We start from the raw sequence: 26,077 nt of genomic DNA on the forward strand, positions 1-26,077 counted from the left end.
TGGAGTTGACCAACAGTGTCTTGGGAGCTTCTTGAGATCTGGGTCTTATTCAGGCAATGGGGCCGAGGGTGAAGGGGGAAGATTATTGGGTGTGGGTACCGAATGCGAGGGGTCGATTTTCTATCGCTAGTGCATGGGAGAGTTTGCGTCCTCGTCGTCCTAGGGTGTCTTGGGCTGGTATTTTGTCGACGGGGGGTGGTATTCCGCGTCACTCCTTCTGTGCGTGGTTAGCTGTGAGTGGACAGTTGGGTACAGAGATTGGTTGAGGAGCTGATTGTGTGTTGTCGGAGGGGGGGGGTGCCTTTTGTATGGGGGAAGTGTGGAGTCGCGAGATCATTTATTTTTTGAGTGTGGGTTTGGGAGAGAGGTGTGGTCTGGTGTGTTGCGTCAGTTGGGCTCGTTGCATTGGGTGGCGAGTTGGGATGTGGAGTTGAGTTGGTTGTTGTCGAGTGGGGTCGGGTAAGGGGGTGCCATAGTAAGTTATTCCGTGTTTTCTGGTGTGCTTTCATATACTACATCTGACAAGAACGTAATCGGCGACTGCATGGAAATAGACTGAGGTCGATTGTCAGCTCTAGTTCACCTTATGATCTCTACGGTTCGTGCTCGTGCTCTTCTTGGCGGGTTGATCTTCTTGGTCTTATATAGTGTGTTTACGGATGTTTTTCTTGTTGTACTTCCCGTTGTTCTTTGTTTTTGCTGTTGTCCCTTGTTTGTGGGATTTTGTTTTCTTTTCTCTGGCTTTCTCTCCAATGGTATGCGAATTTGTTTCCTTTTGTATTGGTTTTGTTCTGATCTTATCTTGTAGGCTTTGTTTTGGGTTTTGTTACCCTGTCTTTGCTTGTACTTTGATGCTATGATGTCGTGATGCCTTGATCTCGGGCTATGGGATCCCCCTTGTTGTTGTATAATAATATCACCTATTCTAAAAAAAAAATATTGACATGTTGACGAAAATTAAATACTAGGGCTATAACCATAGTATTAAATTTATGTCGATACTTTTATCAATATTTTCACGTTTCCATGAGTTTGATATCAATTTAAAGGTATATAATATTTCTATTATATTGTAGAAAAATACATGAAACATAATAATTAAACAACAAAATATCACTAATGCAAATATAATATACATAATAAACATGTTAACTTGTTTAAAAATCATAAAATATTTATTTATTAATTTAAATTTATTTTTGAATGGTTTGTTTTTATAATTTTTTCAAAAATATTAATTATTATCTATAGAAATCGAAAAGTTACCGATATTTTCTTTGAAATTTCCTTAAAAATTAAAACCAATTGGCATCCACCTTTTAAAGGTTGGCTATAACTTTGTGTTTCATAGGTCCTTTGAAAATGATCAATTTACAATTTTACCCATTTAAGGTGTAAAATTAACTAAAATTTGGAAGGGTTAATGAAAATAATTTTCTAAGGTTCAGACAAGAAGTAAATAGAAGGCTTTTGTGGAGGAGGAATTTCAAGCTTCCCTTCCAACATCTTCACCACCTTCCCCATCGACGGTCTCTTCTCCGGTTGGCTTTGAAGACACCACATCGCCGTCTGCACCATTCGATTAATAATGGCGAAATGAGCTCCACTCTCGTATTCATCCCTTAACCGAACGTCTAAAATCTCCTTCATCTTCTCCTCCACGAACGCCTTCTCAAACGCCCATCCTGGGAAGTACCAATCCGCGCTCTCCACCGTCGATCTCTTTATCTCGAAATTCCTCGTCCCACTGATTATCTCCAGCAGCACCATTCCGAAACTGTACACATCCGCCTTCGTCGTGATCGAATTCGAACCCAATTTCACCAGCTCCGGCGCCACGTAACCGGGCGTCCCTCTGATCCGAGACATACTCACCGCCGTCTCCTCGTTTTTCCTCAGTTTCGACAGCCCGAAATCTGATAGTTTCGGGCAGAAATCGTTATCAAGAAGGATGTTCTCTGGTTTTATGTCTCGATGTAACACCCATTCTAGGCATTCCTCGTGCAAGTACGCGATTGCTCTCGCGACTCCAATGGCGATTCGGTAACGGATGCTCCAATCCAGCGATGGGCTTTGTTCTTCCGTCTCTGTTCCGTCTTTCTCGGAATCGGAAGGTGAAGCTTTCACGAAGAGGAATTTGTCGAGCGATCCATTGGGGATATGCTCGTATACTAACATTCTCTGGCCCTTTTCTGCGCAGAATCCCCACAATCGAAGCAAGTTGAGATGGTGCATCCTGGCGATGATGGTGACCTCCGCCCAAAAGTCGCGGTCACCGCCGGCGACGTTTTTCAAGCACTTGACGGCGACCACGCGTTTGTCTGGCAGCTCCCCTTTGAAGACTTTGCCGAATCCGCCCTTTCCGATGCAGTTCGAGAAGTCGTTTGTGGCCGTTTTTAGCTCGGCGTAGTTGAACCGCTTTGGGCCGCCGGCGGGAAGTGATTCGAGACCAAGCGTGCGAGCCATGTCTCTGTATTTTATAAATCTCTTCAAGAATGCATAGAAGAAAACTGCCCCGGTAATTAGTTCGGCAACGAATATGGTGCTGATTATCAATATGTTTCTGGTGGTGTTGTCTTTATTTACAGGTGGTGGCCGGAGGGTGATGCGAACTGGACATGTGGTTTGGAGTTTGTACATCATTCCGGTGAAATTTGACTGATCTGTTTCAGAATTGTCGACCTTCACGAAGGCAGCTGTCTTCATCCCTGGCGACCACAACCCGTTTGACAAAATGTCTAGCTGAAGCACACACTGGGCGCTGCCGTCGAAGCTGAATGTATAACCCACGCAGCTCGAATTCTTTAAGCAATCTGCTTGACAGACTGAAATATTTGGGGTTTGCAGGGAGATTTGTTTAGCCCCACCTCTGAAACTCACAAAATCCAGTTGAAGAAACTTGGGTTTGTTCGATACGTTGAGTTTCCGGTGGCATCCTCGCCGTGCTCCGCCGCGAGAATCGGGGCTGAATCCGGGAGCGCAGACACAGTAAGTGGAATTGTAACTGCCACTACTCATACAGACAGAATTTGGGCCACAAGTATCAAAGATTTGACACAACTCTACATGTGCTTGCCAAACCACATCCCACCGCGAAGAATTGGGGTTGAAGCTGAAAATCTTGAGGTTCCCATCGTCGTCAACAATCAATTTCCGGAGGCGGGTCGAGTTAAAATCAGAAGGGGTAACTGGGATTTGATTGTTTATGATGATTTGACCTCCAATTAGGAAAGTCTGGAAGGGATTTCCAGAGGTCCAGTACCTCTCTGTACCAAACGTCAAATTAACAGAGTTCACAAACGAATATTTGCCGTTGTTGGAGACGATGGTGGTTCCATTCAATGTCTGATTAGGCAAGATAGTATTGGTGGGGAATCGGAAGCTCTCCCATGTCCCGTAAATCAAATCACCATCGTTGCGAAGGATTAATTTTGTCAAGTTTGGATTCGCAGAAACATGGTTGGAAGGCCAGAGGTTGCGACCGGAGCCGTCATTGAGACGGAGCTGGCCCGTGGCTGTGATGACCAGAGCTGCAGAACGGTTGACCGGAGAAAGACGGTTGGCGGACCACACGACGTTGTCTATTGAGATGTTGAAGTACCAAACGGAGAAGATGAAGAGATTGGAGTTGTTGGGTAGTGGGCGGAAGCCGGCGGCGAAATGGGAGTTGGGGGAGAGGAGAATGAGATTCTGAGTGGGCCGCCATGGGGATTGGGATATTGAGAAGGCGGAGAAATTGCGGGGGTTTGCCGTCGGTTGAGCGGCAGCCAGAGACGGAGGAGAAGTGAAGAAGAAGAGGAGAATAGAGAGAGGGGCGGCGGCGAAAAACATCGTTCCGTAGAGCTTTGGTAGCCGGGAACAATGGGGAGATTTAAAATATATGAAGGGAAGAATGAATGGGTCAATGGGGATGTTTCATTATTTCGTCAAATCAAACCATTTTGAAAGCAAAAGAGATTAGACTATGAACAGTGTGAAATTCAAAGTCGCGCACTACCACTAACTACTTTTTTAAATTTTGTTTGAATTCTCAATTTTCCTTCCTTCCTTCCAAGTTCGCGAATTGCAATTAAGGTGATTAGAGCAAAAACTATCCTAAAATCATAATAATCACCTCTTGTTACAATAATTTTTTCCTATTTCAAAACTCAAATTTGCTATAGATTTATTATTTATTATACCTTTTAGTATTTTACATTCATTATTTTTTAATTCTTTGCTATAGTATTTACTATTTCTTTCTCAAACTAAAATAATTTACACATCAAACACATACTAGTATAACCCAAGCTAAAATAATCTACGTCACAAATACAAACCATATTAACCTAATAATAACCAACTCCTTGTCTCAAATGCTCTCTAAGTTTTCAAATCTAATATTTATAGTATGATTTTAGTATTTATAGTTTGACATACATATTCTTCAAAATTTAAACTTGATTTTTAATTAGTTCCTAGAGTTTGAAATGATATAATAAGCATAACCAATGAAACAAATTTCTACTTCATAAAAAAAAAAAAAAAATACATGAATCGAGGGAGTAGAAATCAAGTCTTCAATAGTAATAATTTGAATCTCTATATTTTAAGGAAGAACACATGTCAATTAGTTAATATAACTTGTTTGAACTATTGCAGTAAACAAAATATATCTAACTTAATATGTATGCCATTAACATATTCATAAAAAGAATTTCGTAGAATTAAAACAACAATATATTACTTAATTATATTTAACAAAATCTGGAAGATTCAACTCCGAATCTGTATATTACATTTAAATATGAATAAAATACTCTTTGTAAACTTGGATATAAAAGTTGGATGGAATTATGTCACTTTAACTTCATTACATCACAATCCATTAGTCCCAAAAAAAAAAGAAGAAAAAAGAAAACAAAGAAAAGAAAAGAGAAAAGAAAAAAAAAAAAAAACGTAAAGAGAAAAAAAAAATTCTTCATTACATTTCATTCATCGATGTTCATGTTATCATGTACACATGCAAATTTTCACGCTCCAATCTCATTTTTAAGTACTAATCAAGCAACACGTGCAATATACGTAAAATTTCATAGTTCTAATTATTTTTTTAAATAGTGAGTTTTTAGCATATGATAAATAAATATTATACAATTTTATTTTAATTACCATCAATTTTTAAAAGTTAAATAATCTAACAATTTTTATTTTAACGTTCTCATATTATCACATTTTTCAAAAAAGAAAATTCTTATATCTAGTAAAAAAGAAATTTTTTTTATAGTAATTAAATTATCGAATTAATATATTAATATTTCAGTATTGTAATATATATATATATAATGCAATAATTTTTTCTTATGTTGTTGTATATTTATTGTAAAATCACATGAAATGATGCATTATTTTATCGTATTAATTATTACTTTCATTTAATTAGTCTTCTATTTTTCTTTTTTGTATTTTCTCTAAACTTTAGATCTCATGGAATTATTTTTTAAGAATGTAAATACAAGTATTTATTTTATTTTTCTTTTACATGTGCATCTCTTATATTGGAAGAATTAATGAACTAATTTGATGTATGTAATCATCTCCACCCCGAACAAATGTATCCAATTGGCATTATTGCATCCTATCTCGAAGAGTTGCATCTCATCAACATCAGTGCACTTATTCGACCTATGACTTTTATTTTTAAATATATAAATTTATTTTATAAGCTAAAAATGGAAAAAATCACATCCAATGTATTTCAAACAGACAACTATACTCGAAAAGTCACTACCACTCAATAAAGGGCAATATGAGAATTTATGAAAAATGTAAGAGCAAAAGAGACATTTAAAGATTCTTCTTACATAGCCCCTTTTAATATAGTAGAGATAATTTTTAGACTCTTACCTTCCTTACATTTTTAGTCATTTAAACTTGTGACTACTCCATTCTAAAACTACATATTGAGAGTAAAATTTCATAGACAACACACCAATTCAAAAGACAATTGGTTCTATACTTTGCTCTCTCTATTTTGCTCTCCCCATCACCTTTTTGTGTTGCTTTTATTAAAGTCAAGGGTGTTCAAATGATCCAAACACTCGAATAATTTGGACTACTCAACCCAAATTGTAAGGGTTGGGTTGGGTTAATTTTGATTTTGAGTTTGATTGGGTTGAATTTTTTATATTCTTTTCAGGTTGGATTGGGTTCGGGTAACACTTTAAAAATTCAGGTTAACACTTTTAATATATTTTTAGGATATTTGTGTTGGGTTTTATGTCCTAAAACTTGTAGATAGTAAATGTAATATTTGACCAATCATTAATAAATATTATTAATGTTTATTACAATAAATAGTTATTGTTTATCTTGTATTTATCTTGCCTAAATAACTTTAATCTAATAAACTAACATCCTAGACCATTGTATGAGTCTTGAACTATATGTGGAGACATACGGGGATCAGTATTCAAGATACAGCCTTAAGAGTCTATAGTATATGGATAAGGTTGGGTACCTTATATTGGTGGCACTATGGATACTCTAACACCCCGAATTTTCACTTTTTATATAATTTTCGTAATTTGGCTAGTGGAGGGCATTTTTGAAAATTTCAAAAATAAATATTAAAATGAGTAAGAAAAAATTAATTATTAATTAAGTTGATGAACTTTCTATTTTGTATCTTATAGATCATTGAATTTTAAAAATATCTAATAGATCTCTAAACTTTCATCTTAGCATGTTTAATACATTCTTGGCATATATGATTTTTTAAAAAAATTAATCAATCTATTAGAACAAAAAAGAAAAGAATTTAAAAGAATTGCATGTAGAAAGATTCAAGCCTAGCTATTAAAATGAGGTTAGAATTTGGAGTATCCTATCATTGTGTCATATAGTCAATTTGATAGGTAAAATGACTTTGTTTTATATTAATATAAAATACATTGAAATTGAGAGAGGCTTGAGCCACTAAACGTAAATTCACCTTGATTGATCTTATCCATTAGTTAAAAAAGAAAAATCGCACTTTAGAATCAATTGTTTTAAAACTATAAGCACTACTATTCAATTTCAGTTGGTGAAAATGACAAGATTATTTGTTTATATCTTTGTAAGTAATAATTTTTTTTCTTGTTTTATGAAAGAAAGTATTAATTTGTTTAATAAGACTACAATTTTACGTTAAATCATAAATTTAATTTACAATTTACTATAGTATTAATTTTTTTCTAATAAAGAGGGATGAAGCTTCTTTTGTCATTTAGGGAAATTCTAATCAATAAAGTCCAACTCTATTGTTTAGTTTTCAGAGTGTCAAAATGGATTATTGAGAAAAATAATGCTATTTAAAAAGAGTGGAATTCAAACCTATTTAGATGGAAGGATTTTTTTTTTTAATTATCCAATAGGATTTTAACCTTCCAATGTACTTTATATTGAAGATTAATTCATCATTCTATTTTTTTCTTTTAATTCACCAATAACATCTAACCTCTTTGTCAATGAAAAATATTTTAACCAATTTAGGTAAAATTGAAGATAAATTTATTTTAAGTTTACCTAACTATATAAAATGGTTATTGATGAGTTAAACCCAAAAGAGTTTGAGTCCCTTAGTGATGGTGTCTCTTTTGGGGTCACCATTCTTGATTGGATCACAATTTCTTTTTATTGTTCCATCTCAAAACCAATTGGCAATGAGAGAAATAGCTCATCTATCTAATAAGGAGTGTGAGGTCCTTTGATTTTTCCAATATGAAATGCTAGTCTATTTTTCCTGGTGTAGTGTTGAGAGTGTATAGCACAATGAAGACTAGCATTGAATTCTACGTCAATAATAATGGTACTGGACATCGTGCTTATTGAATTCAATAATAATGGTACTGGGCATCGTGCCAATAGATGAATTCAAATCAATCGTTTCATGATCGTGCTTATTATTAGATAGATGAATTCAATACTAGTACCATCTATCTACGTGAATTCAATGTTAGTCTTGATCGTGCTTACCTCTCAAATCAATCTGGTATAGTGTTGAGAGTGTATAGCACAATGAAGGTACCGTTTGTCGCAGAAAAAATTATCTCACGATCTGATTGATGCAACTCTATGGAAGCATAAAAGAAGGCTTATGGTCAACCAAATGTCTTAACCATCACGACAGTAATCAGTCGGTAATGACCAAATATCTTGCCTGTATGATATCAAATTAATTTCAAGTCTAGTAATTTCAAAAATCCCATGAGTTTTACACCGACATGTCTGTAACCTCCAATCGCATCCCACTACTACGACCAGTTGTAGATATTCTTTAGTGTCAAATAACATTCCTTTTTGTATTAAACTAGAATTATCTACATATTACTCCTTTCCTCCAATGTTGATCCTCGTTCACATGTTGAATTAATAATAGTAATGTCCCAATATATTTGGGTGAACATCTCTGACGGTACAACTCAAGATCACATTCTGCACTTCTATCGTTTTCAAATATTTCATCAAATTCTACGTCAATATCACTGTCTCCATCATTTCAATGTTTAAGAATGACTAAATCTTCAGGACGCATCGACATATTTACTCAAATCTTTACAACTGTTATAGTTGACAAAAAAAATATATGTTAATACTACTAACAACCCAATCTAACATCAATATAAAAGATACTTCAAACTCTATTTTATGACCATTCCAAAAAGTTTGATATTATTTTATGACCAGTTCAAACGGTTCAAATATTTCTTTTAAAATTAAAAAGAAAAAAACAACTACAGCCCAAATATCCAGTCCAACTTATAATATTAAAACAAAATAAATAAATAAATAAAACAATTCAAATCATACACAATACAAAATCTATGGAGCACAATCCAAATTGTTCCACCAAAATAGATCAAAACTCTAGTTTTCATTTAAATAAAATAGTAGATTTATGGAGCACAATCTCATATACTGAAAAAATATAAAACAAAACATTACCTACGATAGGCAATGGCAGGAAGAACGACGACGGTGGTGGACGGCGGACGGTGGACGTAGGGAACGACAAATGGAGTCGACAGATGACGACTCGGAGAGAGGCAAAAAGTGAGGAAGTTTGTCATAGGAAGAAAGTGAAGGGAGAAGTTAATGGAGCTACTCTTGAGACCATTAATAGTCGTGGACCCATCCACAATTACCTGGTCAATATTGCATATCTATACATGTGGCAGTCTACCAGGTCACTTCCAGGTGTGCCAGATTCACGTGATGCAAAGTAAGTTGTAGATCTCGTCCATGATTTAGGTGTAATCATGTATCGGTCCACGATTACACTACCTCATTTTCATCAATACTTTTGGTCCAACCCTATTTTTGTCAATAATTATTAAAAACTTTATTTTTAAAAAAAAAATCTTGAAAATGACAAGATTATTTGTTTATATCCTTTTAAGTAATAATTTTTTCTTGTTTTCTGAACAGAAAATATCAATTTGTTTAATACACAGATTACAATTTACGTTAAATCATAAGTATAAAATATAAATGTGTCATCCATCTAATAAGATGAATGAAACTTCTTTTGTCATTGAGGGAAACTCTAATCAACAAAGTCAACTCTATTGCTATAGTCTATATAAAGTCATATTAATTTTAAGACTGTCAAAATGGATTATTGAGGAAAATAATGCTATTTAAAAAAGAATTTGTGGATTTCAAACATAGAATGTTTTGTTTTGTTTTTTCTTTTTTCAAGTGATGCAACTATTTTATTTAAGGTTGATTTTCAAAAATAGAAAAATAACGAAAATTATTTATACAAAATAATAAAATTTAATCTTTTTTTATAGAGTTGATAAAGACTAATTGAAGTTTATCGGTATCTATCATGATAGAAAATGATAGAAGCCTATATCTAATAAACGCTGATAGAAGTCTATAAGTGTCTATTGGTATTTTTTTTTTCTCTCATAAAGTTGAGTTCATTTCTATCTTTTGTCTCGTGAAGTAACTTCACAGGACAATCTATTCATCTTCACAAGACGTTTTTATTTTTTCATAATGTTGTAAGTTTGTCTCGTTAAGTAATTTCACGGGACAATCTATTCATCTTCACGAGACATACTTATTTTTTTTCATAATGTTGTAAGTTTGTCTCGTGAAGTAACTTCATGGGACAAAAGGCAGAAATGAAAGGAAAGTTGCAAAAACCGCCCCTGAACTATGGAATTGATTACAATCACACCCTTAAACTTTCAATTTGATCCATTAACCTTTTGTAGTTTCAAAATGGTTGCAATTAGATCCTTTTATTAAATTTAATAAAAGGACCTAACTGCAACCATTTTGTCCTCAATGCAAAGTTATTAATAATAGATTCACTCAACTAAACAAATATAGAAACATAGAGTAGGTATTAGTATTACCATTGAAGTCTATCATTGTCTATCTGAGATAATATTCTATCTCTGTCTATCTCAATTCAAAGTTATCAATAATAGATCCACTCAACTAAACAAATATAGAAATATAAAGTACCGACGATATAGGAACTATAGAAACAAATATTGGTATTTACCTATCATTGTCTATCTTAATTCAAATGTACCAATAACAGATGTATTGATGTTAAAGTTTTTTATAAAATTCTTAAGATAGATAGTTGACATACAAGTAAATTATTAAATAAGCATTATTAAAATAAAAATAGAAATTAGTGTTTACTATATAGAAACATATATAGAGTGCAAACCATATAAAAACTATAGAAATAGGTATTAGTATTTACTATATAGAAATGATAGATGGTTATCATGTACTCTTTTATGAAGAAGAAGTCGTGGGAAGAGGATGGGTATCGAGCGTGAGCAAGGATATCGAGCCGATTGATGGGTAATCCGATTAATCGTAATTAATCGGCTGATTATCCGTGTGGGCTAGGGATACTTTTGGTATTTCACTACCGTGGGTTGAACTTTTCTTCAATCATTTTGGATTGAGTTCAAATTTTGCTATTCATATAAATATTTTGAGTTTTTTCTTACATTTGAAAAGACCCCTTCTTTCACAAAATATTAGCAACAATGTAGGATACTTCGAAAATTATTTGCAAAACTAGGGTGAACTTTTTGTCCTTACTAGATTAGACTCAACAAACAAAAAGACAATCTACATAGCATCCATTTTCTTTAATTCTTCTTTCATTTTTTAACTCATTTTATAAAAGAGTTCATATGGCATATTTTTTTAAATCATCCTCTCATTCTCTTTAATTCATCTTCTCAAAGTTAATATGCTATCATTATTTTTACTAAAAGCTAAGACATGACATTTTATAAAAATATTAGAAAAAGACTAGGAACTAAGAAATCTATTTGCTTCTTTATTGCATGTGAACAAAAGATGGTATTAGAAATTTAAAATGAAAAAGTGTAAGGATCTAAATAATATTTTAATTGAAAGTATACATTAGACAATGATCCAAAATTCTTAACTCAATAAAATGTACCAGATTTTCTATTGTGAAAATAATTTCTTATTTTATGTCTTTAAAATAAAAAGTGAGAAATAATTTGTCTTTTTAGAAAAAATAATTAATTAGGATTTAAGAATAGTATAGTCTTAAGGCGGTTTTTAACATAAAACTAAATATTTTCTATAAAAATAATTAAAGTTAGTTACATAAACTTTATGGAGGAGTTTTACAAACAAAATATTCTTATTCATAATTAGAATAGTTAAATTAGTTACACAAAGATTTAACAACAGTATATTCTTATTAATTAAAGTTAGTTACACAAAGATTTTATGGCGGGTTTTTACAAACCTTGACTAGTTGTACTTGGTTTTTCAATACTAGTCTGAAAAAATGTGAAAATAATTCAAGGTAATATTTTGAAATGATAGGTTTTTAAGGTTTTATTGAAGTACACAATTGTATTACTTAATTAAGATTTAATTTAGGTACGTTTATCAATTCGTAATAAAAATTGATGTAATCATAATAGAATTCCAAATGTAGTTATATTGCTTTTGATTACATTTACTTATAAATATGGATTTTGTCACACATACTATTTTCGTTACCATTACTTTTACCTCTAAGGATCAAACAATAATGGTAACAGTAACAATAAAAGTGTCAAAATTCATTATTTTTCCTTTGGGATAGTAAGAACAATGGTAATTATAACAATAACATTAACGATATGACGTAAATTCCATATACAATTGAATTGAGTACCCTTCACTCACCAATCAATTTTTGTTTTCTATTACAACTTTGGAAGTGGACCCATGTCAGTATGGGTACATAACACAAGTAAACAATAACAAAGGTAATCAAATGGAACTTACTTTTCACATTATCATTGATTTATTACGTTTTACTGAGGGTTAAACGTGGCCTTAATGTAAATGTTAAATGGTCAGAAAAAGTAAAAGAATACAACCAAATGTTGATTCACCCTATTCATTAATTGACCGAGTAGTTGTAATTCAAATTCTTTTGTAAAGACGCGGTTTAAGTTTTGTTGCAGTTTTTTCAAAAAAAAATAAATAAATAAATAAATGCAACACAATAAAGACAAAAAATTCACTCTATTTTTATAAAAAAATTTCGAAGTACTCTTTTTTTTAAATATAGAAAAATAAATCAAAATATTTACAAGATAGAACAAAATTTTAGAACTATCAATGATAGACACTGATACACTTCTATCAGTGTCTATCAATATCATTAATAGTTCTAAAATTTTACTATATTTTATAAATATTTTCAACAATGTTACCATTTAAAATATCCTTTTTAATTTTGCCAAAGAAGTCTAATTTAGTATATAATCCACAACCAACCAATAACACACCATCAAAAGACAAATCAAACTACTCCAAATAAGGGGGAAAAAAGAATAAACTTGCGATTCTAGGTCCCCTTTGCAAAGGAATGAGCTAGATAATTACAATCCTGCCTCACATGGGAACAGAAAACCCTCTCTATTACGTTCGTCAAGGATTTAACCTCTTCTATGAAGTAAGAGACCTCGGTGTGATCGATATCATAGTTTAATGATAAATTTTTTGAAACATTAAGAACAAATTACCTACAAATGTAGATCATTTGTAACTTCTACTTATTTTTATTTGTAAATGTTACCATCAAGTTTACAATAACTAGTGTGTATATTAACAATGAATACTGCTAGAGACATATAACGAATTTCAAAAACCATGAATTTAAATGGCTAAAGTTTAATCATGGTAAAAGTCCAAAGCTAATTGACATATAATATGTTAATGAAATATACACCATCCATTACATAGTAAAAATAAATTCATAAAACATGAAAAAAAAAAAAAAATAAGCCATTTGGGTTAAAAAATACTCTTGATTCCTGAATTTTCATAAAAGTAACCATTTAATCTCTAAACTTTGGTTTATAATGATTTAGTCCCTATATATTCAATTTTGTAACAATTTAGTCCCTTAACTCTACTATGTAACAATTTTGTCCTTATACTTTTAAATTATAACAACTCAATCCCTAACATTAATAAAAAATCATCAAAATTAGATGTCAGTTTTTAATACTTTATGATGTAAACTTTGTATTTTGTAAAAAAAAATATTAAGTCTCTAATTAGTTTAACGTTTTATTTATGCATGAAATCTCATTAAACCTTAATATTAATTTCTACACAATGGACTAAATCGTTACAAATTTTAAAATTTATGTTTGAACGGCTACTCAGCGAAAAGTGACAGGAACGGAAGCTCAAAATTTAACAGCAGTGAACAAAACCTGTGAAAGGCTGAGTCGCGGATCACACTCTCTTTAAGACGCTTCGCGGCTCTACCTTTGTGCAAATAGTTCAGAAAGAATGTCATGTCGTCTCCAAGTTAAAACAACCCAGATCAGATCTGTCTCAAAAAGAATGTCATGCTCACACCCTTCTAGACCATAATCGAAAGACATAAAAAAAGGAACATGTGAATGAGAAAGAAGATAGAACGAGGAAAGAGAGGAAAAACAGATGATCTGTTAATAAAAGAAATTATTATCCACCTCATCCGATCAAACGACAGCGATGCATGTATGGAAAGACCATCAAACCTTCATTTGCCTACCTCCTCATACCTTTTAAAACTTAAATACCTCTTCACACCCAAACCCCACGAGAAGAGGTAAAGGTAAACAAGGAGCATCTTCTTGTTGTACCAACAAATGTGGGATTCTCTACTTTTCTTTTCATTCAAAAATAAGAAATTTTTACTCAATGACTAGTAAAATTTAAAGACTAAATTGTTACAAAATTAAAAGTAAATGGACTAAATTATTTACTAAGGAAAAGTTTAAGAATTAAATGGTTAGTTATATAAAAGTTGAGAGATTAAAATGGATTTTTAAGCCACATTTCTGTAAATAGTAACCTCGAAAATTCCATCACATCGATTGCATAAAATTTCTTGTAATCGGAGCACTTGTGATTCCCCCAAAACTAAGAGATTATCAAACGGTTATTCGTTTTGTCAGATTGCATAAAATCAAACTCCTAATCCAACTTCTTTAAAAAAAAAATGCATTTACCATTTCATCTTTGTTTCTAAAAATCCTCTCTCTTAGTCTTAATCCATTCATACAATGCAGAGGAGATTCCGGCGAGTTCTCACCACTGTCAAAGAAAATTGTTCCGTCGGCTACGCCAAAATCGTCACAGCCAGTGGATATTCCGACGTCGATCTCATAGTCATCAAAGCCACCGCTTCAAATGACTCACCGTTGCCGGAAAAGTACGTTCAAGAGCTTCTCACAATCTTCGCCTTCTCTCCCCCGTCGTATCGATCCTTTACCCTCAGCTTTTCCCGTCGATTTCGAAAAACTCGCTGCTGGCGAGTTGGACTCAAATGTCTGCTTCTCCTCCACAGATTGCTCCAATCAGTCCTCGACAACACTGAATTCCGATTACACCTTCTTCGCAGCCGAGCTAATGGCTCGATTTCTTTCCATCAGCACCAAATCCGTGAGGATGAAGATTATTCCTCTTTCATCAGATCCTACGCTCGGTTGCTCGATGAATCTCTGAATTCCGATTTATTCTATTACACAAAAACACCAGATGATTCATCTGGAAACGAAGCGAACGGAACAATTTCGAGTAGAATCAACGAAATTAACAGAGTAATTGAAATATCGAAACCGATGCAGAACCTAATCGACAAAGTAATCGATTGCAAACCGGTTGGGAGAGCAGCACAAAGCTTCACAGTTCGATTAGCGATGAAGCACATAGTCCGCGAGAGCTTCAATTGTTATCAATCCCTCAGTCGGGAGATCGATTCAACCGAAGACAGTCTTCTTCAACTACCGTACCGGAGTTGCATAGCGGCGATGGAAATATACAAGAAGGCCGGCATTCAAGCAGACCGACTCTCGGAGCTTTACGATTGGTGCAAGTTGATGGAAGTGTGCAGCATTCATGAATTCCCTGACATCAATCGTATACCGGAAGCGCGGATCGAAGCCCTAGAAGCATCCGTGGGGAGGATGTGGCAGGTGACGGAATCTTCGTCTTCGTGTACCAGCTCGAGCGCATCAAAGTCGTCGACGACGGGTTCTCCGGCAACGGGGAGTGAGAATGGAGTGAAGGAGAGGACAAGGGGGAAGCCATTGATGGAGTTAGAAGAAAGGAGTTGGGAAGATTTGCTTGAGGCTTCTGCTTCGTTTACGTTGGAATGGGATTCCTTTTGGGAATGCAATCGAGAGGCAGAAAGAATGGAATTCTTCGACCCTCCTCTTAATCCCTTCCACCATCATTCTTTCTTTCCAACAAATACAACAAAATAATTAGGGAAATATATACCTCAACTCATAATTCCGTGCATGAAACTTATTATCATATCACTTTAATTTCTAAACACTTATGAATCCATTTATATTCTTAATCATAGTTTTCTTTGAGAATCGACCATATATTTATTCTAATCCCATTTATATTTAAATAAGTCACGTATTTAAGAATTAATGCATTAATAATTTTTAGAGATAACAGTAATGATTGATATTAAAAAAAACTACTATGTGAAAAATTCTCAATATATGTGATAATGACATTAATAATTTATGAAATTAAACAAATTAATAGGAATCAAAGTTAACTTTTTGAAATCATACCAACTAAATTCAAACCAAATCAAGGACTAAAATGGAACTTTTAGAGTTATATGGAAAAATGCAAATTAATAGTTTTGCACAAATCACAAGAACTAAATATATAATTTAATCTAATCATTTGATTCTTATCATATTTTGTTTTCTTGAGTATAAATTGTATAATACGTAGGAATGAAGAGACTAAAAGTTAAAACTCCTACCACTTTTCAAACAAAATCCTTTATAGAATTTTCATAATTTTTTTAGTTCAAATAGGGATATGAAATTTAAACCACAAATCTCGTTGTCACAACATAACTAGATGCTAATTGAACTATGTTCAATATATTTTCATAATTAACAAACAACCAAAAAAAAAAAAAATCTGATTTCGGTATTGAATATATCTCATTATTATAATACCATGCATAACTTTTGACATTCGATGTACTTAAAATCTACCTTGCTTAAAAAATAAACAATTACCGTTTAATGATAATTTGAGTGTAAAAATATCTCAACTATTAAAGTAACTGCATAAAATCGAAAGTTTGAATGCAATTATAAGAATACCTTTAAGTAAAGGACTTTAGAAACGTTCCTTATATAAGAAAATCAGATGGTTTCAGAAAGAAGCCTCGTAATCAATGTTTCAGAAATGGAAAAGCAGACCATAAGCAATGAACAGAGTGATAGAAATTGAATTAGTTGAGATCCTTTCCTCAAAAGAAAACCGTTAATGAAACTCATGAGGGTGATTAAATAGCACCCTGATCTAAATTGGGGTGAAAAATTTTCTAGAAAACAGGGCAGGGGGAACTATCATGGAACGGACGGGGAAAAATCCCTACGTTCACACTAATCTTGAATAACTCATACTACTCATGGCAAACAGAACAAATATACTCGGCGGGGGCCTAAAATATGATACACAACTTTATCCTAATCTAAATTTTAAACAAGTTATAATACTTCTCAATGGCAGAACACCCCAATGTCCTGTCCTGTCCGATTATGAATTGGTCGTCATTACGGGAGCATGCCATCTATTACCTCTCGGCAGGCTCACCGACTTTCCATAAATTACAACACCGTCTCCCTCTCCATTTATAAATTGGTCAATACATGATGATTGGACGCCTGGTCTCTGGGGCAGCTTATATACCATGTTTGCAGTGCTCTCCCCAACAAGGAATGATCAAGTGTAACAAGAGCTGATCAAGCAGCTTATTTCCGATGTCTCCGCTTCTGATCTGCTCTCATTCTCTTCTCATCATCCCATTCTCGATCATGCATTCTAAATTCTGGTTAAGGAGTAAATAAAAATTAACGAAATAGATGAAACTCAGACCACTAATAATAATGCACAAAGCGAGTTGTGATATAAAGGATACAGATCAGCTTCACGTCTTGTCATCTTGTTGACCACTTCTTTGCCGTGAATTCTCAAGCCTGGGTCATCCAGGTAACCAGCACGCTGCATCATAACTCCCTTCCGGTCTCCTCTTTCTCGTCCATCATAAGACTGAGACACACCACCACCCATGGGGGGTTGTGGTGGGCCAACAGGAGAATATTCACCAGCCTCAACTAATGACAGATGCTCCCTTTTAAGTTTTCGCCTCTTAGAGGCGGCAGACGCGTCCATGTCCTCCTTCAAAAGGTTTGCCTTTTCCCTCTCCCTCTCCCTGTCATCCACCTACATGAACGAGAATAAAACTTACAAAAATCATGACTACTAATTCCAGGTTGGCACACCTAGATACATTTGTTAGCCCAATTTAAACAAAAGAACCCAAGACCATCTCTAGAGGAAACTAAAGCATCTGTAATTCAGATCTAAAAAGAATGTTTACTGGGCTACATCTTTTCGGCTTTGTCACACGTAAAACTTGAGAGTTAAGACTTAAGAGTAATAAAACATAACTTTCCATTGACATATAGCCTGATTTCCTTACCATGATGGGAGTATGTTACGTATTACGATAAGAAGAAGAAAGGCATAAACCATCTTGGCCCAACCCAAGAAACTGCAATCCCTTTTCAAGAAACCACAACCCAAGAAATTGTATGCCCTTTTCTAAAATCGGTTCCTGTTACAAGTCTAGATAGATAAATGGAAACATTCCATAGTACTAATTAGGGTTTAGTGTTTGTCTATCAATTTTCTGAAGGCAGAGCACTAAACTAATCACCTTTACGGGGGTGTCAACAAAATACAAGATTAAGTAATATGATGTTAAGTACAAAAGGTTATATGACAAACCAAATAAATTGCAATGAACTTGAACAAGCATTACCTTCAATGACATCCCCACGTCTCTCTCTTCTCTCTTTCTTTCTCGAAATTCCTCTTCCCTTCTGCGTTTTGCATCATCCTGTGAAATTAAATTTTCCTCTGATCGTCTTCGTTCCTTCTCTTCATGCCTAGGAGAAAGCCTTTGAGCATGTCTAGTAGTTCCAAACCTCCTATCTGGATCTTCTTCTCTTCTCCCACTATTAACAGATTGAGGGACCATGTGTGGAGGCAAGGGTGGCGGAGGTGGCAAGCTCTGTCCGTGGAACCGATCATCAATATGAGACTTCTCTACAGTTGAATCACTGTATCGTAATTTGCTCCTATCGTCTTTATTTCTCTCATCCTTAGATTTTTCGGGATACCTATCAGAAACTCTCTCCACCTTCTCGACTGAGCGCTCTCTTCCATATCTTTCTATTGATCTGTCTCTTGTTCTTTCTACTGAAGGATCATCTCCACGGGACTTTTCAGGGCGCTCAACCCGGTCTCTGTAGTCCCTATCATACCTTTCATTTACTTTATCTTTTGTTCTATCCAAAAGTTTGTCTGAGCCTCTGTAACCACTTTGTTCATCTGTTCCTAATTTATCAACATCTACAGATCGTGGGTCCATGGATCTATCTTTGTCAGAGATACGAAAATCCCCATCTACATCCCTGATTTCACCATCTCCTTTCCGGCGTTTACCTTGTCTGTCTGGTTCTTCTGCGGGACTAGCTCTTTTTTGCAGCTTATCACTAGATCTAGAACCACCGGCAGAACTTTCATGCCTGGGAGAATGAGCAAGTCTGGAAGAAGAGGATCTGGCAACATCAAGAGCTTCAGTGCCATCATCCTTCACTGATGAAGCCCTAGCATCAGATGTCCTCCCAACCCCACTCTCTGCCTTCGATTCATTAGTGTGACTATCTGAAGCTTTTACCGATAAGGACGAGCCTTTAGTTAATGAACTTTGTGTATTACCGTTTGGCATAACGGAAGAAGGTGCATTGGAAGAACTTCCATGCCTACCACCATCTGTTGCATGAACTGGAAGCTCCCTTTCATTTGTCGAAGACCCAGGATTCTTGCCAGCAGCTTTTCCTGATCTAGTTTCATCTTTTGAGATATCTTGTTTTGGTGCTTTATTAAGAGACGCAACAGGCGCTGATCGTTTTGCTGGAACTCTTAACTGTTAACATGATAATATAAAAAGTCATAATTCAATAGGCACACACACACAATCGAATGCTCACTAAAACTATAATTTAATACTACCTCCGATTCAGAAGAGGTCTTTGAAACAACTTTTGATGAGCCCTCATCCAACATCCTACTTAAGTCATCACCTGGTTTCTGACTTTCCACCATTCTTAAGGATCCTGAATTCACAGAAGTTGAGGGTACCAGTGGCTGGGAATCTGGCCCGTTCAATGTTGTGCCTTTCAGTTTCCCATGCCCAAGCTCAGATTTTGGAACAGAGAGACCATCTATTTTATCCGTTCTCACATCAGTAGTTCTTGACCTCAATGAATGATCTTTGGCCATATTTCCAGAATCTGAATTAGGGTTGGTTAATGCAGTGGTCTTCCCTCCACCAGGTTCATTTTGGGAGAGATAAATGGAATTATTTTGGCTAGCAGCTAAATTACCAGCCGAAGGCTTTGATGCAAGAGATGGTGCAATCTTTAATTCAAGGTAACCCATGCCAAATTCTTCATCCGTAACCCATGAAGGCTGCAGAATGAAAGAACGTCAATTAAGCAATTAAGTTTGAGAAGGTAAACACACAACAGAAAAACCCAGAAAACCTTTCTAGCAGCCAAGGCTGCAGCAACGCCAGTAGCTAAAACCTTCAAATCTTCTCTTTCATCGCTTTTGATCTTGGCAACCTACATGAAGAGGAAGAATTCTTAGTTTTTTTTTTTTTTTTAATTCCAAACATAACTTTCATTATCGGGAGAGGAAATACAAAAGGAGGAAGAATTCTTAATTGACACTAACAAAGTGAAATTTTTCTTACCCGTTTCTCAAGGTTGATCCCACTCTTTCTAGTGACGGGAAACACATTGGAAATTTTTGTTAACATTATAAGAGCATTTCTAATTTCCATGTATTCAGTAGATTCCAAGCATTGTATCAGTAACCGTGTAATTCTTTGACTCCACTTCCAATGAACCTATAAGAAAAACAATTAACGGATTATTAGATAGTGACAGAAATATATACGTACGTAAAAGTTTAAACCAAATATATATATATATATATATTATACTTGAAATGGGACATTGGATCCCCAATACATTGAAAGTTGAATGATAAAGGAATTAAAATTGAAAATTCTCTATGAGTAGAGAAAAACTCAAGATCTATATGACCACAGAATAATGAAAGAAGCCAATCCTGGAGAAACCAAGCCAAAGAAGATAATCTTGCAAGGTAATTTAGATTACTGGAGTTACACTACAGAACTGACCGGAGTTACACCCCTACAGCAAATTAGTTATCTGATAGAGCGCTAAGAGGGGGAAGAGCGATTGCTTTTTACGTCATAATAGATTTATGTATAGGATATATTATTTTCCCACTAGTGCATTTCCTATATATCTCAAGAGATACAGTCTAATAGAACAACTTAATCCTAAACAAGAATTGGAAAAGAACTACATAATTCAAGCAACCTATTATCAATCTTCATTAAAATGTACATAGTATATGCAAAAAGCAATCAAAAGATGAAAATGGCAGAAATTCAAGTACCTTGATGAACTGGCCGTACGTTACTCTTTGGCTATTTGGATACCTATAATAGACAGCGAATCCAGGCATATTTCCACATTCACGTTCATAAATGGATTCATCACTCTGACAAAACGATTGATCAACATGAACAACTGAAGATGGGGAAGAACCCAGTAACAGAATTCAAGCACTTTGCTGAATGATGTATAACTTTTTTAACTTCATTTGGTCTTGATCATGATAAAGAAAGATTAAGTGATCAATTACCTTCCAATGATATGCTATCTTTAGTGTCTCATATAAAAACCTTCCAAGCCTGCCGGCTTCATATTCCGTACAGCAGCATATCATGGGTTGCAAGGTTTTACATATCAAAACATCAATATGGTTGACTGTATTGAAAAATGGTGTTCCAAGGGAATGAAGAGTGTGCACAAACATAGCACAGTAGACAGCGTCAGGCATACTGAATGTACAGCGAGGAAAAATACAACGCTGAAGGAACTCCATGTTAATTTTCAGAGTATCAGGACAGGAGCTCAACCACTTATCCTTTTCACGAGAAAGTCGTCTACGAACGGATGCAACATTTTCTTCATGCTTAACAAGTTCATTGGACAGGCGATCAAGAGATTCTTGAATTCTTTCTTTGTCTTTCTTCCTTTTGTTGATTGCAGAACTTGAGTTATCAGAGAGCTCTTCTAAAGCTTTAAGAGCAGAATGCTGCTTAGCAATTTCAGATTCATATCTACTCCGAGGAACATAAAGATCGTAGAGAGTGAGACCCCAAAATGTGGTATAGAGATCTGGAGACAAGCTATTCCAAGCTTTTGGAGGTAACATAGACTTCACAGTATCAAGCAGATCTGACCACCTATTGAAATAGAAGTTAAAGAAAATCAAACTATACCATCAAAATCACAAAAATGTTAAACTCCCTATTTCTGTACGTAATACATCTGACTAAAGTGTCAGAGTAGTGTGGCATTTCTGTACGTCAATGCTTCTGAATATCATTGATATATGAGAACAGGGATAAAACCCCCGAGAAAAATTACATCAGGGATTGCCCATTGCTCACTAAAAAGGATAAGCTAAAATGACTAAAAGGATGCTTATGAATATCTTACATTTAGCCAAACTAACAACATAACGTTCTGTGGAATGAGAATCAATATCTTGTATGATTCCTCTGAATGCAAAAAGAAAAGGACACGAGGAGAGGTTATACTTCTCAGCAGTTGAGGGAGAGATTACAACAGTGAAGGAGTAAGAAGTCGAAGGAGAAATAACACTTCTCAGAATCCTTAATATTATGTGCCCAATAATAATAATAATAATAAAATCATTTTAGTTCTAAACTCAGATCCTATCACAGTATTAAGGAACTACATGTTATCAATAGCCTTTAATTGTGCATAGTTTAATCATCAAAATATAGAATAAAGTGAACAAGCAAATCGAGTACATTTACGTCTCTAAAGCCAAAAAAGCAAAGGTCCAAGCATGTAAGAAAAGTGAGCTTCAAAAGAAATAGATCTCTTACCTCACAGGTTTCTGTAAAGAACCAAGATCCAATACAACATCAGCAGAACATTCTGCAGGTTCCAGATCAGAATTATTGCCTACAACATTTGCATCATTTCCATCCAGTGGCCAGAAGATATCAGAACCACCCTGACACTTAAATAGCCTCATTATTGGCCGAAAAATCAGGAAAGCAACCTACAAAAGGGAAAAAGAGTCATCCAGAAGTACTTTAAGAGCATGCAAAAGAACTTTAAAGCATATATATTGAGAATTTAAATCTCATAAATAAAGAATAGACAAATATCAAGAGTAGTTCAATTATGAGAAAACACACGCACACACAAAAAAAAACCCCAAGAAAACAGAAGCCATATGATAATGACACAAGCAAACGGACCTCAGGATCTAGATGATAAAGATGGGCAAGATCGTTGAGTGAGGGAATCAACTGAGCATAAGCCGAAGCAGGTGTAACTGCACTGCTAAGAAATTCCACATATTGAAGCAGAGTTCCATGACATCTATCAAACTGCTCGCTGACCATCTTTATATAAGGAGCATCTGCATTTATAACAACCCTGAAGGAAATAACTCATGTTAGACCAAAAAATTTGCTAGTTAGAACCAAGTGGTAGTGGAGGGGAAGAAAAGAGAAGAGAGACGAGACAAGACAAATAAATTGAATTACAGTTGCACAAGCATGCATAAAGAAGAACAGAGTAGTAGCAGGTAAATGTAATAGACATCTCAAACGATTGAATTATGATAATTTTACTGCAAGAGGATTGTTAATGGAAATCATAACTGAATAGCATGCTAGAAGGCACAATAATGACACCATGAGCAGCCAAGTCGGTAGTTAACTTATTCTAGGAGGTCACCGGGGTGGGGGTGGGAATAAGAAACAAAGTGGGTCAGGGTATGATCTTTTTCCCGTTAATCTGAAGTGGTTCAAGGGCATGTCAGAAAATTTAAAATATTTAATGAAAAATGGCATCAATCCCCCAACACCTACATAATATACCCCCAAATTGATGTATGAAATTTACATTTTACAAAAGAAAAAAGGGGAGAGAAAGGGCCCTTCTCGTTATCAAGCAGGAAAATACAATATCCTTATACTTCGCAGAATACAGTGAAAGTAATAAAGCATACAATGAACGGTGTTGAGCAATAAGTAGCAAAAGAGGGACCGCCAATTTTGGTTCATCCTTAGGAAGCAATGAGTCACGTAGTCTGTTGCTTGACTTGATCAACGCCTGCATTATTTAAGATGGGAAACAGCAAATACTGAAAGTTCTGACAGAAAAATGTGGCCATCATAGATCAAACAAAAATAGAACGATATAATAACTCTAAATCAATCAACAAACCCTCATGCTTTGTAGTTCAAATGGAATATAACTTTTAGATAACAGAGTGTAAAATAACAAAAAAGAAAAACAAATAAAATAAAAACAATAATAATAATAATAAGAGTGTAAAATCACAAATAGTACACAAAGAATTTGATTTAAAAATCTATAAATATGCATTAATCTGATGATAGGATGTGTCTAGGTCACATCAGTAAGAGCGTGACAGACTAACACACACTAGCTCTTTGGAGCTTAGGTACAAAGTGGAAAGTAATATTATACAATATCATGATAATGCTATAACGAAAAACAAAAGAAATCAGAGTTTTTGTAAGAAATGATGAGTCTTTTAAGAGCATTCATTGGTTTCCTAATGAAAATATTTAAGAAGTAGCTACTAACTGAAAACTCCTAGCTTGCTACCAAAACGGCAAAACCCATCAGGACTCAAGGTAGCCCTACAGTCATCGACTTTTACAACCTTCAATGATCAGTATCAAATTAACAACGGGTAAGAAGAAAATTATATTGCCAACCAGTCGAATACCTTGTTATTTCGAGTAACTCCAAAAGAAGTTGCTTGAAAACGAAGTGTCTCACTTCCTGCCATAGCATCCAACTGCTCCTCTGTTAGGTTTTCTGTGTATTGGACATTAGCCATTTGTTGGACAAGTTCCTGATTACATTACAAAAACATATCTCAGAACGTAGTAAAGTAACAAAGAATGGTGATAAAATATCTAAATATCGTGCCATGTGGCTAGCACAAAGCACCCCTTGTAGATCTGTACCTGCAGGAGAACTAGCTCAATTCCTTGGCCTTTTTTCAACTGATTAACGAGATACTGAAACAAACCCCTTAATTCCATAGATGGGTACTTCTTACACCTACCACCAGAAAAAGCCCAAGAAAGTCATCAATAAATTTATGGTATCTGTGGGAGACAAATGTGCCAAATATCTGCATACGCAAAAAGTTTTTGATCTACATTCTGATGATAAAACAAGTAAAACTATATAGAAAACTAATGTTCCTTTAAAAACTGTTAAAAAAATGACACGGGTTATACAACAGTACAGCACATCTTAAATCCAGTTTTACCATCAAATTTTACAAACAAACAAAAATAAATCAAATAAATAATGATAATAACCCAGTTTCACTATGGCACTGAGCATCTCAATAAATAATGCTGCACTGAATACATATACAAGTATGCAAGTTTAAAGCCAAAGAAAAATTTGACAACATGAAAATGCACGAAGATGTTCTGGAATAAGCATAGCAGAGAAAGATCACAAAACAAAAGCTCCTTGGTGATACATATGAAATTTTCAAAAAGAGGTAGAGAATGAAAGGCTACAGAAATCACCAATTGCTCCACATTGACCCATTGAGTAATTGCAACATTGGATTTCATCTAATAGACAAAAATATCATATTCTGAACTTGATTAACTGTATCCACATCATTAAACATGATTCTTATACATTCAAGCTAAATTTCTCAAGACAGTAGAAAAACAATTCAATCAAATGCTCAACCCTATCTTTCAATCTGGGGCCTCACAACTCTTCTTTTTTCTTTTAAGGAGAAACAAAATTTTCAACGAAAGATGAAAAGATAGAAAAAAAGTTCAACAATACCAACTTCTGAAGGGAGAGAAAGGAACAAGCAAACCAAAAATGTAAAGTAAAAGATCCAAAAATTAGAAAGTATTCAGAGGTAGAAGAAAAGGAAAATCAAATACTAAGATATGAAAAAAGCTACTCCATTGTGTAAGCACCACTGGAAATGAAGAAACAAATAATCCAAATATCCAAGTTCTTCTGTTCTTTCTTTTTCTGTTGCAAACACAGTACCAAATTGGGTAAAGGAATGTCCTGCGGTTCCTCCATGTTTTTCGGCTTAATCATTATCTATGCCACCTACGGGATGAGAGAACAAATAACTGATCTTTTTTAGGGATTTTCCAACCTCCACAGTACCATACATAATGTGGGAAGGACAAGATCACCTTGAAATTATTAACATACAACCAAAATATGTT

General features: G+C 34.5%; 3 protein-coding genes across 3 annotated transcripts in view; 1 reads left to right on the forward strand and 2 right to left on the reverse strand.

The window, feature by feature from the left end:
- Positions 1-1,305: 1,305 nt before the first annotated feature.
- LOC120067749 (G-type lectin S-receptor-like serine/threonine-protein kinase At1g34300) lies at positions 1,306-4,129 on the reverse strand. Its single transcript, XM_039019311.1, has one exon. The coding sequence runs from the start codon at positions 3,829-3,831 to the stop codon at positions 1,438-1,440; it is 2,394 nt and encodes a 797-aa protein (XP_038875239.1). The 5' UTR covers positions 3,832-4,129; the 3' UTR covers positions 1,306-1,437.
- A 10,166-nt stretch (positions 4,130-14,295) lies between these two features.
- On the forward strand, positions 14,296-15,867 carry LOC120067831 (putative clathrin assembly protein At4g02650). Its single transcript, XM_039019423.1, has one exon. It carries the CDS (start codon positions 14,610-14,612, stop codon positions 15,810-15,812), a length of 1,203 nt encoding a protein of 400 aa, XP_038875351.1. The 5' UTR covers positions 14,296-14,609; the 3' UTR covers positions 15,813-15,867.
- A 925-nt stretch (positions 15,868-16,792) lies between these two features.
- Positions 16,793-26,077, reverse strand: part of LOC120093019 (THO complex subunit 2) — a 33,151-nt gene continuing 23,866 nt past the window's right edge. Inside the window, exons 20-32 of the mRNA XM_039051311.1 lie at positions 24,818-24,914; positions 24,574-24,702; positions 23,824-23,927; positions 23,066-23,246; positions 22,685-22,863; positions 21,406-22,012; positions 21,157-21,261; positions 20,420-20,575; positions 20,208-20,288; positions 19,675-20,133; positions 18,419-19,588; positions 17,513-17,817; positions 16,793-17,415 (exon numbers count right to left, since the gene is read on the reverse strand). Coding sequence (XP_038907239.1) covers positions 17,346-17,415; positions 17,513-17,817; positions 18,419-19,588; positions 19,675-20,133; positions 20,208-20,288; positions 20,420-20,575; positions 21,157-21,261; positions 21,406-22,012; positions 22,685-22,863; positions 23,066-23,246; positions 23,824-23,927; positions 24,574-24,702; positions 24,818-24,914 — 3,643 coding nt within the window. The 3' untranslated portion in view covers positions 16,793-17,345. The remainder of the gene's footprint in view (positions 17,416-17,512; positions 17,818-18,418; positions 19,589-19,674; positions 20,134-20,207; positions 20,289-20,419; positions 20,576-21,156; positions 21,262-21,405; positions 22,013-22,684; positions 22,864-23,065; positions 23,247-23,823; positions 23,928-24,573; positions 24,703-24,817; positions 24,915-26,077) is intronic.

Source organism: Benincasa hispida, chromosome 12, assembly GCF_009727055.1.
Source record: "Benincasa hispida cultivar B227 chromosome 12, ASM972705v1, whole genome shotgun sequence".
Classification (NCBI taxonomy): Eukaryota; Viridiplantae; Streptophyta; class Magnoliopsida; order Cucurbitales; family Cucurbitaceae; genus Benincasa; species Benincasa hispida.

Coding starts and splice junctions, on each gene's coding strand:
- LOC120067831 (XM_039019423.1), top strand. CDS start 14,610: ATGCAGAGGAGATTCCGGCGAGTTCTCACCACTGTCAAAGAAAATTGT.
- LOC120067749 (XM_039019311.1), bottom strand. CDS start 3,831: ATGTTTTTCGCCGCCGCCCCTCTCTCTATTCTCCTCTTCTTCTTCACT.